Source organism: Eleutherodactylus coqui, chromosome 2 (assembly GCF_035609145.1).
Source record: "Eleutherodactylus coqui strain aEleCoq1 chromosome 2, aEleCoq1.hap1, whole genome shotgun sequence".
Classification (NCBI taxonomy): domain Eukaryota; kingdom Metazoa; phylum Chordata; class Amphibia; order Anura; family Eleutherodactylidae; genus Eleutherodactylus; species Eleutherodactylus coqui.
Genome location: NC_089838.1, coordinates 146,731,199 through 146,747,474, shown reverse-complemented (window position 1 = coordinate 146,747,474; position 16,276 = coordinate 146,731,199). Strand labels below are relative to the sequence as shown.

At 40.4% G+C, this 16,276-nt stretch overlaps 1 protein-coding gene across 2 annotated transcripts in view; it reads right to left on the bottom strand.

Annotated features, from left to right (window-relative positions):
- Window positions 1-16,276, bottom strand: part of NELL2 (neural EGFL like 2) — a 258,773-nt gene that overhangs the window by 95,463 nt on the left and 147,034 nt on the right. For both annotated transcript variants that reach the window (XM_066591718.1, XM_066591719.1), the window contains exons 11-12: window positions 13,116-13,218; window positions 9,359-9,487 (exon numbers count right to left, since the gene is read on the bottom strand). In XM_066591718.1, the coding sequence (XP_066447815.1) occupies window positions 9,359-9,487; window positions 13,116-13,218 (232 nt within the window). The remainder of the gene's footprint in view (window positions 1-9,358; window positions 9,488-13,115; window positions 13,219-16,276) is intronic.

Genomic DNA, 16,276 nt, shown 5'->3' with positions numbered 1-16,276 from the left:
AGACATATGTCTATACAGCCTAATAAACCTGCAATGTTATTCCAGAGGAAAGCAAAAAAAAAAGCAAAAACCAATAAGGTAGAATCCAATTTTCCCCATTTATGGGAAAAAAAATTCTTCCTGACTCCAATGTGGCAATCAGAATATTCCCTGGATCTGAAATAATTGGTGACTATAACATGAAATATTGTATCACTCAAGAAATGTGTCCAGATCCCTCTTGTGTCCTTTTATCAAATTTGTTATCACCACGTCCTCAGGCAGAGAGTTCCACAGTCTCACTGCTCTTACGGTAAAGAACCCCCTTCTGTGTTGGTGTAGAAACCCCCTTTCCTCTAGATGTAAAAGATGCTCCCTTGTTACAGTCACAGTCTTGGGTATAAACAGATCATGGGAGAGATCCCTGTATTGTCCCCTAATACATTTACACATAGTTATCAGGTCATCCCTCAGCTGTCTTTTTTTTAAACTTAATAATCCCAATTTTAATAACCACTTTGGGTATAGTAGTCCATCCATTCCATTTATTACTTCAGTTACCTGCCTTTGTACCCACTGAAGCTCTGATATGTCCTTCTTGAGTACCGGTGCCCAAAATTGTACACAATCGTCCATGTGTGCTCTAACCAGTGACTTTTAAAGAGGAAGAACAATGTTCTCATCATGTACGCCTAGACCTCGTTTGATGCACTCCATGATCCTTTTTGCCTTGATGTTTTTTGGCCTTCACTTCTAGGTGTAGAGCGTTGACATCACTGACATCTGGTCATGTGACCATCAGTGCTAATCACTGGTTGAAGTTAGCCAGTGATTAACTGCAGCTGTCACATGGCCCTGGTGTTGAAGACATCATCGCCAGCTTCCTGCATCTGCAACTGAAGACAGGAGGGAGGAGAGCCCCAAACTGACTTCTTTTTCCTTGGTGATGCAAAGCTTAGTCTAGAATACCTTTTCTGCATTGCATTTACACATGGCAATAACCTTATCCTTCTCTCTTTAGTATCCAGTATGGTTAAAAAAAAACTGCACCGAAAACTGCATGTGTGAATTCAGCCTAAAGTAGTTTTCTGTTATCTCTAATTGTGTACAGTCCAGTACTAAAATAATCCTGGGTGTCACAGCATGTTTCTACTGCTGCAATTCTCATTTTATTTTAGTTTTTTTTTTGAAGATTGTGGAACTGCAAAATAATAACTTGACAGACTATTCAGTCCTCACTTTTATTCTTCCACAGCCAGAAAGAAAATGTGTCACGCTTCATTTTCAATGTTCCCTTTTCCCATCATTATCCAACTTCTAGGCAGTTGCCATGGAGGTCTTTTTCCAGAGCAATTGAAAATATGTGATCAGCCAAAGTCCTTTTTTCACCATAGTCATATAAGGCTGCACACTTCTAATGCTACTGTCCCTGGCTTACTGGGCTCACAGCAATTCAAAGTCAAGACATCTCTAATTAAAACACAAAACCTGACATACAGGAAAGATGAAAGCAGCAGTTACTGTAAGTATCACCTGGGATTTATCCAACCTGGTGAATTTATGTGACAATAACATTCTGCACAAATCCATAACCTAAAGTATTTCCTATTCAGGCTTTTGAACCATAATGCTGTACATGCAAACAGTTCTTCTGTAATTACATTCACAGTCAGGTTTCTGATTAGAATTCTCAGAAGAACTAGGAATTCACAATTCGACTAGAGCAACTCTGATGCTCTTGCAAAACACACAATAGAATTACTACAGAGATATACTGAATTCTAGTCGGTGCTACTTGTACCATGTAAAAAAAATCACATGAGGTGAAGCACAAACCTAAAATGTAAATTGTCGCCATGTTTACAATTCACTATTGCTAAATAATGCGTGACATGGATTCGCTCACTGTATTCTATGTCCTGACGGATGAGGTTCATACACCTGCTTAATTTCCAATTATAATATTATACAAATGTTAATTGTTCAGGACGTTTTATCACATGCAAGATAATCCTGACTCTCGCAAGACCAGAAGGTTGAGCAGAGAAAACTGGCAGAAAATGATAGTAGGATACCTGTATTTTTTGTAAACACTGTATCTGTATCTAACTTTGTAAATTCCTTTTACATACATTTTAACCCTTTGCAATCCAATTTTGGATTCAGGGTTTCCTAGGGGGCTCTCTCTTTCTGCCATTAGATAAGGGTGCCATCTGCTGGCTAGAGGCAGTACTGCGGTATGTGACATGCTGGAGAGGCCCCCAAGAACAGATCGACCAGTAACCTACAGTAAGGATACTCTGCCGGACATCTTTCAACATGGGAGCTGTACAGCCTTCAATCAGAATGTCTTTAGACATCAGACAGTGGATTGGAAAGGGTTAATCACTGTTTAATAGTCACAGGTATTTGATAATCTGGCGCTTTTCAGTTACCATTAAAAGGGGTTGTGTCACTGTTCACTATTTATGACCTATCCTCAGTAGTGGTAATCAATAGCAAATCAGTGGGAATCTGCTGCTCGCCATCTCTGGGGCCAGTCACTGTCAATACAGAGCTGTCTTTTGCCAGAAGCAGATAGCTCTGTACACAGCGCAGCGGCCCTGGCTGGCACTGCATGTTGAGTTCTATTCACTTCAATGGGACTCAGTGTTTAATACCAGCTGGGGCCACTGCACACTGTATGGAGCTGCCTGCTTCCAGCAACAAAGACAGTTTCGTACTGACAGTGACCGATCCTGGGAATCAGATGATCAGTGGGGATCCCTAGTAAACAGCGGGACAACCCCTTTAATGTTGGCTCAATATACCTAAATGACTCACAACACGGTAAAAGTAATGTTTTACAATTTTATTAAACTCATCAAACCTCACTAAAAATGTTTTGGATATACTATCATTAGGTGTCATCAAGTTAAATTTCAATGCCTATTAGCCATATCATAGTTTGGTAGGCCGAAAAAAGACTTATGTCCATCCAGTTCAGCCTGTTACCCCCCCAATGTTGATCCAGAGGAAGACCAAAAAAACCCCAATGAGGTAGAAGCCAATTTTCCCTTTTTTTTCCACTGAAGGGAAAAAAATTCCTTCCTGACGGAATAATCGGAATAATCCCTGTTTACCGACCCTTTTGAAGTTATTAATGATTATAATATATAATATTGTATCACCAAAGAAAGCCGTCCAGGCTCCACTTGAACTCTTATCAAATTTGTCATCACCACGCCCCCAGGCAGAAAGTTTGATAGTCTCACTGCTCTTACAGTAAAGACCCCCCTTCTATGTTGGTGTAGAAACCCCCTTTCCTCTAGATGTAGAACATGCCCTTGTTACAGTCACGGCCACATAAACAGTATTCCTTTATAATAGAGTGTCTACTATTTGGGTCTTTTATCTTGTCCGTGTTAGCAGTGAATGAAGGACTACTGTTAAGTTAGCACCTTAAAGGGCAAGTGTTTATTATTTTCATAGCACTAAGTGTATGTGCCGCCAGTGGTCGCTGTGTTACCACTGGATTTCCTTGCTGCTGCTGAAATGTCAAGAAAGATAAAGCTATTAGGACTTTTATATGGACTGAGCGTGCCGCTGTGTCTTCGCTGCCCCACCCATTGCCACTATATAATATTATATATATATTCCTATTGTTGACTTCCATTCACCTAGGGAAGTGTTTTGTTGTGAAGTCAGCAACACATACATTGCATACACAGAATGTCTATCTGTTATAAAAGCTGTGCTATTAGTACTGAAATACAACACAAATTATAGCCTACGGATTTTAAATAATATTATCCATGAAACCACAGCGAACACAGTGGGATATGCAAACTAAGGCATTTCTTCTACCTGGTGTAATAGCTGTGCAGGTCACCTAATATGCACATTATAATCCAGTATTTTTAGCTTTAATGGTAATTTTCCTTCAGTCACCTCTGTTAAATTGCTTAGCAATTGAATGTGTTGTGAATCATCTTAGAGTGTGGCTGTCAAGTCGTATTTCATTACATTTAATCTCATATACTTGTTTTCAAATATTACTGGGATAGATTTTTGAAGTACAAGCACAGATGATATTATAAATGTCATTTTCAACCTTCAACAGCGAGAGACTTATCAATCAAATAAACCTCAAGCCCTAAAAGTGGTTCCACCCTCGGCCTATAAAAAGGCTCTCAGAGGTTACTTGTGTGTAGTGGACCTCTTTCCGCTTGTGTAGAGCTTATTGACCACTAGACGCCTCTGTGATGCAATCAAATAGATTTCACCCAGTTAACATTATTTGAAAGGGGGCACATTATTGGAATACAAAAAGCTGGATGGTCATACCGATGAAATGCCCGACACCTGGACTATTCTGACCAAACTGTTAGGAGATGTTGGGACTAGTGAAAGCGTGAAGGCAAGTACACAAGGTGACGGGGCTCAGGACACCTTTGACAGACCACCAGTAGAGATGATCGTCTCATTGTCTGACAAGCACTAGCAGATCCAACAGTTTCGCTGTCCGCTAATCAGAGACAGGTAGCAACATTGTTACAGGCCTGTGTCTGTTGGAACCATTTCCAGCCGATTGGCTGAAAAAGATTTGGTCTTATGGTGCCAATTACGTGCACTGCCTTTGATACCCAACGTCGCCTTCTTTTGCATAATATTGTGAATAATATTACGGAGTGGAACCAGGTTGTCTTCAGTGACAAATCCAGGTTTACTTTGGGCACTGACGACGGCCATGTTCGTGTCTGGAGACCTAGAGGTAAGCGCCTCAATCCTGCCTTTGCTGTGGGGCCGTAAACTGCCCCCACTGCTGATGTGACGGTCTGGGGGAAGCCATTGCATATGACAATCAGTCAACCTTAATAGTGGTATGAGGGACAATGACAGCTCAGTGATATATTCAGTACATCCTGAAGCCACGTGTTGCTTCTCAGGGTTTCCAAGAGGCATTTTCTAACAGGATAATGCTTAGCTGCACACAGCAAGAGGGTCACTGGAATGGCTCCAACATTGTCACACTTCCGTGGCCTTGCCAGTCACCAGATTTATCACCAATAGAACATGTATGGGACTATCTGGGATGCCAACTTGAACAGCCTATGAGTTTGCACAATATAGGAGTCTTAGTAACAGGATACTAGAGCCTCCATGCTCATCTGTATCACATCTTGCATCTAAGCTAGAGGCGGTCCAACAGGGTACTAGAGCCTCCATGCTCATCTGTATCACATCTTGCATCTAAGCTAGAGGCGGCCCAACAGGGTACTAGAGCCTCTCTAAGTGTTCCGTTTTCCACAATAAATTATCCTTTTGCTCTGATATTGTAATCACTTACTTACATTAACCTTACAATCACGCATAGAAATTTTTCTTTGATTCAGACAACTCCTAGGGGGATGTATTTTTTTTTACCATGAGTGTATTTTAAAGTGTGCAACATTATAAAACATTAAAAAGTTATTCTACCCTTGTAATGCAAATTTAGTAATTGTGAAGGTGCTAAATCAGAGAGCACACCCCCCACAATCTAAAATAGTTATGCAGTGCTTACCCCAATGGTTGTGAAATATTTGCTCTTTCCATGCTGGTAATGGGGAGGAGTGTATACCACATAGCCCAACTACAAATGATCGGAGTAGCAATAAAGTAAGTTTTTGATCAAAACTTTAACACGCTTTTATTCCATGCTGTTCAAGTGTCGAGGAGTCAACTGCTGATACTGGTAGGTATGAGAGCTACCATCCAAAAGTTAGTTTTTACTTTAACTAATCGGTTCCTGATCAGTTGTTCATTCAACAGAAACGCATTGAACCGAACCATAGCAAATGCGTTCAAATCAAAAGTTGCTCAAACTCATTTTAAGATAGACTATTGCAACTGATGTAGTCTGTGAACTAGGCATTAGACTACATTATAACCTGGCACTACATTATAATGCTTGGTAACTAGATATGCCTGGAGAAAAGCCGCTCACGATATGTAGGCAGCAAATTCAACTAATTTGATAATTGAATGGTCCAGAAAGGGGTTAAGAAGAATAACCCCTCCAGAAACTTCAGCATCAGTCTCCTCGTAGGTCACGTTTCCATTCAGTGTACTAAGGACCTGAGTTCTGAAGTAACCATTTGACAAGTGTTCACGTACTACAGTGAACGCGGAGGAGAGTGAGAGAGATCCCTCTCTCTCTCTCCCCCTCCCGATCCCCTATGCAACCCCCCGCTCACCCTTGTGGCCCCCCCGAATCTTCAGGGACGAGCCAGCAGGTACTCGAAAAAGGCGATGCTCTCTCGAGTATATCACCTTACCGAGTATGTTCGCTCATCTCTACTTTCTATACATGAATAGAAGGACCTTCAGAGACAGAGGTCACATGATTGTGACATCTCTAAGGTATTGAAAGTCACTAGGACTAGCTCTGTGTGCTGGGGATGTGCATGAGAACTAAACCCTACCCCAGGTGATGTCATGGCGGCCAGATTGGATTTATGAAAGGAATTTCAGCTACGCCACAGGGGTGCAGTGGCATCAGCAAAGGAGAGACTGCTTGGCAACACACACAGGGCCTGGACTATAAGAGGGCCATCAGTAAATGTGCAGAGTATATGGAGGCAGCCATGGAAGAGGAGTGACCAGAGTGCTCTCCTCAGGCTGGGGAAGCGGCAACAAAATATGGAGTGCTGTGGCTAAAAATAGCAACAAAGGGGCCCAATGTCCAAGGGTCCAAAAATAAGACTGTGTTGAAGGAGAGGGAGTCCCCCTTTTCCATAGGAGATGTGGTCCTCAAACAAAAGAACTGCACCGTATACCTGTAAACAGTGACAGCTGCAAGAGATGTAAGAGCGGTCCAACACAACAGCATGTGTGCGCACACTATAGGGACACCGACAATGATGGATGTTCATGGACTGGGGGAGCATCTCCCTAAGGGGGTTGTTGTTATGCTGGGATTGTCATTAATTGAGAGGTTTACATAATATTTTTGTTGAGGTTTATAAGATGAGAGTTATATAATGTTCATTAATGGGGGACGGGGCACTTTGGGGATAGCAGTGTTACACACCAGCATGAGATAACATAAGATGTAGAGGAGACAAAGTGTACTTCAGATGTTGATTCACATCTACGGTGCATGTGGCCACACTGACGAGGAACTCTAAAATTTAGTGATGTACTCTGGCACCTACATTGCATTAAGCTGCAAGGGGGACATGCCGCGGACCTACAGTAATACAGACTACAGTTATGGTTATGGAGTAATACAAGTAAGATGGATAGTTATAATGATGGTGTCGAAGTGTATGGTCGCTCCTAGACAGTTGAAGATATGTGCCTCTGTACCTATAGTGCATTTAACCCTCATACCACGGAGTACGGAGATAGTAATGTGGAGATATCTGTTAAAAGTGTGAAAGTTTGGTTAATTATGCAACATTTTAAACAACAGTGCCATCCTATGGAGTGTTACAGTTAACGAACTAGCAAAGAGTTAAGTAAAAAACTGGCAAAGGGTTAATTGTTACTCTCCAGGAGGGATGGTCTTTCAGAGAATGGAGACAGAGTAGCCAGAGATCTCTTCCAGCCACCCACCTCCATTCACTGCAAACAGGCAGTCGGTCATACACGGGCTGATAGTCAATTGGTCAATTAGTTTATATCTCAGCTAAAAATCAAGCAACTCCAACAAGCCAGTGATTTCTCGCTCAATGCCATGTTGGCGGCAACATGTACACGGGACTACTATCACCCAAATTTGCTGTTTCCAGCGATTATTTATGCAATAATTAACCCCATGTAAAGATACCTTTAATCACTACAGCAAGCTAGGTGTAAACATTGAGCAAGTAGCAAGACATGGCTGCTTTCTCTACAAACAGCACCACACTGGTCCACCAGTTGTGGCTTGTATTGCAGCTCAGGTCCATTTAAGAGAATGAAGCCGAACCACAATACCACATAGTTTTGGAAGCTAACAGAAATGTTTTTCTAACCCTGGACAACCCCTATAAGAAACAATCCATCTATCCCACTTTCAATTGAAGAATATTTACTAGTATTTACACAAGTAAATGTAAAGGTTTTTTGACTGTATATTTCCTTTTTACATTGAAAGAGACAGTGACATGTGACCTATTTATAGTGATCACTGCTTGGGGGATTCCACCATGTAGGGACCCCTACCACACTCCTCAGAATGAGTCAGAGCAGGGCTCAACCACTAATCTTTGAAGTTTGGCAACCCATTGTCTGATTCTCTTATCTTGAGCACCATATACCATTGTTATTTAGACAGTGTAAAGTATGTCAATATCAGTAGTGTATTGCATTATTATTTTGACATTGTATAATTTTAGCCTAGTTTTCCTTATCTTATTTCCCTTTTCAAAAAAGAGATCAATGATTTGCCCTAAAGGCCCTTTTACACTCAAAGATAATCTTTCAAATGACTGAAAGATTTAGTGATCTATTTGCATATAAAAGGACCTCCATGGGTTGTTTGCAGAGCCCAGCATGTGTTCTCACAGGTAATGGCAGATTGCATTGTTCTCCTCTCAGCTAGTGTAAACATGCCACGGGGAGAACATCCTGCAGTCTTTTGAAAGATGAGCAAAATACATTCAAATGGAATGTATTTATTCAATCTTTCAGAGGCTGTACAATGGATTTTAAGTTTAGCTAAAATCCATCTTTCCAGCGAAAAATGGCAATGCCAACGTTCACATGTAACGATATTGCTCATTTTCGGACGTTTGGATGAATTTTGAGCGATAATCGGTATGTGTGAAAGGGCGTTTACACCGACATATACTATAATCCAGCCCTGCAGCAATATCTCTATTGTGACAGACTTTATAGTAAGCTAAATAAAGTAACATGGTAAAACTTTAAAGGGGTTGTCCAGTTGTCAATAGTACATCAGCAGGGGTTTGTGGCCCAGGACTCCCACTGATTAGCTGTTCACTGTCCTGGTGCACTTGTGTGCTGAGCAGACAGCTCCTTTACCACTGCTGTGGCCTCCCAGTAAAATGAATGTAAACTTTGCCTGTAATACCAAGCCTGGCCATGGTAGTGAGAATGAAGCTGTCTGCTTCAAGTAGAAATCAGCTCAGTGCAGAAGAGCAGTAGCCCAACAAACAGCTGAACAGTGGGGTTCCCAGGTGGCGAACCCCCACCAAGCTCCTACTGATAGCCTCTCCTAATGATGGGCTATCACTAGTTTACAACTGCACAACCCCTTTAAACATGGGCTTCTATTTAATTATGCAGGATGTCTGATATGCTTCAGCCTTACTGTGAGTGCTTAATTAACTTACAAATCAAGCTTATCTCAGTGTCAACGCTTCTTATATGCAGCAGACATTTTTATATTTACATGAAATATATGTACCTTCGCAGTATGCATTGTCTTCTCTAAGAGCCCGAAATCCATCACGACAGATGCAAACAGCTTTGTCATCTAGATTTTTGCAGTTTGAGTACTCCATGCAATTATGTCCTTCCGAGCAGAAGTCATAACCTGATGATAACATAAGCGCAAGTTATTTTACATCGCATTCACTGGTTGTGCAGATTAACTATCCATAGAAAATAAAGGAAACAAGGCTATAAGATCTTCAAAAACCTCTGCATGTACTATAACTAATAAATATACTGCAGCAGGCAATAAGCACAGGCAATGGACAATTCTGGCTCTTGTAACAAGTGTTGGCTCTTCTGTAGACGAACAGTAGGATGGTATAAGAATACAGGTATTGTGTAAGTACTGTACAAGTATACCTACCCCAAACAATTACTTGCACCCTAAAAATCCATAACACATCCTCAAAAACAGTATATTAAATACAACTTTTTATTTAAAAGATAATTGGGCACGGCTCCCTTTAATCCTCAACCAAGGGCAAACTGAGCTGGCAGAACAGATTGAGATAAAATAACACCCTGATTACAATTAGTCCCTGGGTGTCTACATGACCAGAGAACAATACTGCTAAGCATCATTAGCTTTTATGACTTACTGTTTGCCAGCTTTTTGTTTCAGCTCACCCATGCTAGGCCTACTGGTAGAGTTCTTTACATCTCATTTAGCATAGACATAAAAGATTTCTTGTTAAGCACCTGTACATATATCTGGACACACAGGTAAAAGCTATGTACTACTTTGATGTCTACTGCAACACTCTCGTAAAGGTTGGTTTTACACGTACTTCAACTTTTTTTTTTTTTTTAAAGCCACAGTTCTTTTTGTAATTTATGATGCAGTTTTTTGATCCAAAGCCATAACTGGATTAAAAAGGAATGGGAAACATAATGAAAGGAGGACTTATACTTCTTCCTGCTGGGTCCTATTATGGCTTTAGCTAAATAAACATTAACATATTTGCATTACTCCGCTTATATAGTCCCTGTTTAAATAAGATCTTTTACATATGAAATGCTATCCAGTAAAAAAAATACTGATCTGTAATTAGTGACATTTTCCCAAATTTGCAATTTAGAAAGTTCACATCCCCTTCTCTCCACCAAGGGATATCCTCCTGATTACAGAATTCCCTAGTAGATCAGTATTTTGCTAAATGATGTGACTGCTTCATCCCAATGCTATTTATTATGAAATATAGAAGTGTCCTAATTTAACTTTCCCTTTAGTAAAGGGGAACATTTTCAAGGTTTCATTCTATAGATGTTTCTTCTCTACTGAAATTCTGCACAACAGTGCACATGTTGACAAAGGTACAATGTGCAGTCTTTGTATCTATACCAGAATATCCTAATCAATAATACAAAAACATTACATTTCCACTATGCCACTGCTATTTGCTGTGACCAGTAACCATGGTAATAAATGGATTTTGACAAAGACTCTACTATGCATTGTGAGATAGATTCTACTTATGAGAAGAGTGCTATCAGATTACTATAACTGTATATTATCCTCTTCTCGACAGAAGGAAAGAAAGCATGGGATTACTAATCAATGTACTGCTGTGAGTCCTACATCCATAAAGGATGAGCAGCAAACATGCAGGCAGCTCAGATTAATGCAGTCTACATACAGTATGTAGGAATATTGCAATAGAGAGAGGGTTAGTGGCCTGATTTCACAGTGAAAATGAGATATCCTTGATATATAGTAATAACTGCATTAAACATACAGAATTTGAGGCTGCTATATGACCTTTTTTCATCCAGCAGGTTTGAGTCAGGATGTGCTTTAATGCTATTCACAATTATCTGGGTCATGTATCAATGCAGTTAAGTTACTTATCTAGCCTTGGTGTACTGAAAAAAAGCGATCAGTAGGAAGCCATATATGAAGGTTCCTCAAAACTTTTAACGAAACACAACTTTTTTGATTGTGTTCATAAAACAGGGGCATGCATTCTCCCTGTCTGAGCCAAAAATATTCACTAACACTTTTCCTCTTTCCCAGTTGGTAATTCATATGACCCCTTATGTGTCTAAAGGTCCAAATATATTTGAGAAAAATTGTCCATACCCACCAGTTTTGGTGGGACTGACCACGTATTGCAAATGTTTGGGGACCTCCTACAATCCAAGACAGATAATGTCAGGAAAAAAAATAAGGATCAGGCATGTTGAATTTCAACGCAATGGTGAAAGATGTCTGGCAGCAGCTTACTTCCCTTTCCCTGCAATAGAAATACATGAGCGCTCAACTGAACCAAGTTTTTATGTTATATGGGAGCTGAGAAAAATAGCTGATGGCCAAACAAGCATAACTGAAGGTGTATTGGCACCTTAATCCTTTCCAATCCCGTCTGACATCTGAAGACATTATTATTTAAGGCTGTACAGCTCGGATGTTGGAAGACATCCATCAGGGTTCTCTTACTGTATATTGCCAGCCCTTCTGCTGTTGGAGCCTATCCAACCTGTCACCTCATGCAGTACTGGCTTTAGCCAGCATATAGCGCCGTTGTATAATGTCAGAAAAAGCGTAAGGAAACCAGGATACAAATTGAATTGGAAAGGGTTAAGTCTCTAGAAGTCCCATATGAGCTGCTGCCCTAAAAATTTGCAAAAATTTCAACTATGACTACAAATCCAAAACTTTTTGTTAACTCTTATCATTTTTATGTGACTGGTTTTTAAACCTTTAATTTTCTTTAACAAAGATTTTTATATATTTTAGTTAATGTCTTTTTGTAGGTTTGTGTATTTGTTGGAGCATTCCTGTTATTTACTACGTAGAGATATCTATATCTAGTTAGTAATTGATTTCCCATACGATAATTTAATGCCTGGTGGTATTCTTTTCTGCTAACTAATTTGGTTATCTAAGAATTTTTAGGTATTGAGACAACTGTGCCCATATTAGGATTTAAAGGGGTTGTCTCGCGGCAGCAAGTGGGTCTATACACTTCTGTATGGCCATATTAATGCACTTTGTAATATACATCGTGCATTAAATATGAGCCATACAGAAGTTATTCACTTACCTGCTCCGTTGCTAGCATCCCCATCTCCATGGATCTGTCTAATTTCGCTGTCTTCTGGCGTTTTTAGACGCGCTTGCGCTGTGCGGTCTTCTGCCTGGTGAATGGGGCCGCTCGTGCCGGAGAGCAGGTCACCGCGTCGTCATCGTAGCTCCGCCCCGTCACGTGTGCTGATTCCAGCCAATCAGGAGGCTGGAATCGGCAATGGAACGCGGAAGACAGAAGAAGAAACTCCACGGTGCACCATGGGAAGACCCGCGGTGCACCGTGGGAGAAGACCAGCGGTGCCATCTTTAAAAGAAGAAATGAAGAAGCTGCAGAACGCTGATGCAGGTAAGTGCAATTTTTTAAAAACTAACAAACGCTTTCTTTTTCACAGGGCATAATGCAGGGGTCCATTTAAAAAAAAAATTCGCTTTCGCCGCGAGACAACCCCTTTAATTAAAATGGCTTTGCAACATTTATGATTAACCTACGATATTCTCCCTCAGCTCTTTCCTTATCTCTAATATAAAGTACCTTAATAGAAAGTACCTATGTATATATTGCCACTTTCACACAGGTACTAGGACCAGGCTCAAGTTCTCAGTACTGGTTGGACTCTCATCAATGGCATTTAATTGCATATCCAGAAGATATGCCATAAATATCTTGGGAAGAATATTCTGTTAATGGTGTCTAAGATACCTTTGCAGACTTTGCAGCACCTGTTCTTCAGCAGTATTTGCTGTGATTGCGGACAGTTGCCCGGTATGCATTCTGGAAATTCTGCACGTTGCATTTTGTTGCCCTATAAAACACACAAGACGTCATGTGAGACATTACATTATAAAGTCAGCGTAGCCATCTAAGATCATCACAGTTATGAAAACTGACAAATAGCTTTGGGGGTAGAAATGGAGTTAAACATGTGAAAGAAATGTGCGCTGTATTTATGAAACATCTGGATGCCATTTTAGTCTGGGTTCACACGACCAAAATCCCGTAGAATGTCCGCAGCAGGACAGCACGGAAATTCAGCAAGATTTCCGCAGCTGAAGTCCTGAGATATTTGGCGTGGGTTTTGAAAGTGGCTTATTCCGCTGCAGCCATCTCTCCCCATAGAGAAGAGAGAGTCCACAGTGGAAAAGGTAATACATTTGACATGCCATGGCTTTGAATTCCATGTGGCACATCAGTTTCAGCGTGGCTTACCCGCAGCAGACTGTCCAAAGCGTGTGGATGAGATTTTTGCAAATCTCGTCCACTTTGCTTCTTAGTCTCCGGCTTAGGTTTGCAGACGGAATTTCCGTGCGGAAAGACTGCACGGAAATTCCGCAGCACTTACGTTCCATGTGAACCCAGCCTTAAACGGGTTTCCCTCACAGTTGAAAGTTTTCAGGTTGTGGGTATAGACTAACTTTTCCAAATTGCCAAATAACTTACTCTCGGTCAGACCAGGCATATATATTTCAGTATTAAAAGTTATTTTCCATAAATGTGCCCCATATTAGACGCATTGAAAGTAGTAGTACGCGTTCAAAACGCATTGTCATTTAAAGCTCAGTCGTACTGTACCTTTGGCTTTATCATGTAGTTTTCATGGTCTAGTGTTGTGCCTACATAAGCTGAATAGGATTGTGGTATTTAATAAGGCATAAGCCTTTGGTTGTTATATATAGGCAATTGCATTTGAATGATGGCACATACTGAATAATTACTGTGAACAGATGATCAATTGATGAATCACTAATGATAGCCGAGGTTTAAAGAAAAAACAAACTGTGCAGAGTACCTAGGCAGGTAGGTAGCCATTAAAATAACATATGGCCTCATTATATGGTTCCATTAGGAGTCGTTACAAAATTTCAAATGCAAATTCAGTTTCAGCTGGAGTGTTGGATAATTCGCCCACCACTAAGTCTTGCCACCACTTTTCAGATCTGATTGTCATTGATGAAGCGGTCGGCATGAAGGTAATATGCCAAGTAAACCTGCTCTACAGCAGTGAAGGGATGCGGCAGTCAACATTTCGGCTTCATATTTCAGGCTACATGAATTATAGTGGCTACATGTGTCTATATGTAGATGGGTTATTGCTCTCAACAAACTCCTAATCATGTTTTACCTGTTCTACCAATCAAAATGTTAGCTATGGAAATATATTTCCTCGGCCGCAGATGGCAAAACGAATGTTTCCTAATTTGATTCTAATGCAGCACTGAATTCTCACTAATAAAAAGGTTTTGTAAAGAAATGAAAAACATTGAGACATTATACCCAAATCACTGTTGTTGCACCGCGGTGATTAAGAAACTGAGAAAGTAACTTGCAGTCATATTAAAGTGTTTATCATTTTTGTTAAAGTGTATGCAAATGCATTTGTATGCTGTCATACAAGCATATGGGTCTGCCAACTGGGATTTTCCATTGCCATTAGATAAACTAAATAAAAACACTTCATCTGCTTGTGAAAATGAATGTACTTTCGAATAAATTACTCCTCCATCTGTATTTCCATGCATTAGTGGATTTAAACCCAGAATCGGGGATTGTATTATAATCATTTAGCGCAAGGCTTTCTTGTCTCAACTGTTTAAACATGAGCATTAGATGATGATTGAATGGCTTTGTATTTGGTGTTCACGTGAAAAATCTTTGTTTAAAGAACAGAACTACTCTGCTTGTTCTTGATGTGTGTCACGGTTTTTCTTTTTTTTTTTTAAAGAAGGACTTGCGCATGAAACAAAGGCACAGAATGTATTCACACAAGCATTACAATGACAATTACTTTAGCAGATGCTGTGCGGGGGGAAAAAAGAAACAATGAAATGATACACATCTATAAAAGCATAATAATAAGAGCTCTACGTTTGCAGCATGGCACTAAAAGAAATTCACTTTGCTGCATACATTAAAGGTTGTTTAAGAATCTTTCAGAAGGTCCACAGCAAATCGCTATCATTTCATGGGCTGTTTTTGGGCATATAGGGAATTTTTAATAGACTGGCATAGTTAAAAATGAATCTGTCACCTCTGAAAACACCCTTAAAATCAGTAAAAAAGTCAGTAAATCGTTTTAAGGAAACTGATTGTGAATCTGTAATTGGCATCTGTCTTCTCACTCGCATTCCGGCACTGTAAACGCACAGGCAGGCCAGGCGCTGTATGCTAATGCATACTGAGGACTTCTAAACTCATGCAATCTAATTAAAAGGACCACATCAGCGTATATGACCCGTTTGCTGCTGGGGAATGCAAGAGAGTAGAAATTACAGATTTGCAATCAACATCTTTTCAGCCATTTACTGATTACTGTAGTCGAGGGGATTTTTGAAGGTCTCTTTAGGACATAATAGAGGTTCATGCACATGGCATTATTACAACTCCATACAAGTTCCAATTTGTGGACACCCTACCTTATAGAATCTGTAGGGTAGGGACTGAACAGCTGCTTTGTCAAGTGAATGGAGAGGGGAGAGGGGAGGGGGGAGAGTGAGGAGAGAAATCTCCTCCAGCCGCCCCGCTGCGAGCCAACGATACTCGCTCCTGTGCAATAGCACAGGAGCGAGTACATGCGGGGACAAGTGTCGGGCATCATTTTTCCAACAGTTGTTCCGTGTAAATGGAGCTTTAAGAAGTCTCAGCCTATTATTAGGCTTAGTGGATTGTATGCAAAATACAAGATATTAGTTTTTTAAATACAGTGACATGGAAAATTTAAAAAAAAGACAACAATTAAAAAATGTATTTAACATTAAAATGTGATTTAAACTAGAGATGAGGGGGTATACTCGCTAAGGCTAACTACCCGAGCAAGTAGTGCCTTAGCCAAGTACCCTTCCGCTCGTCTGTAAAGATTCGGGGGC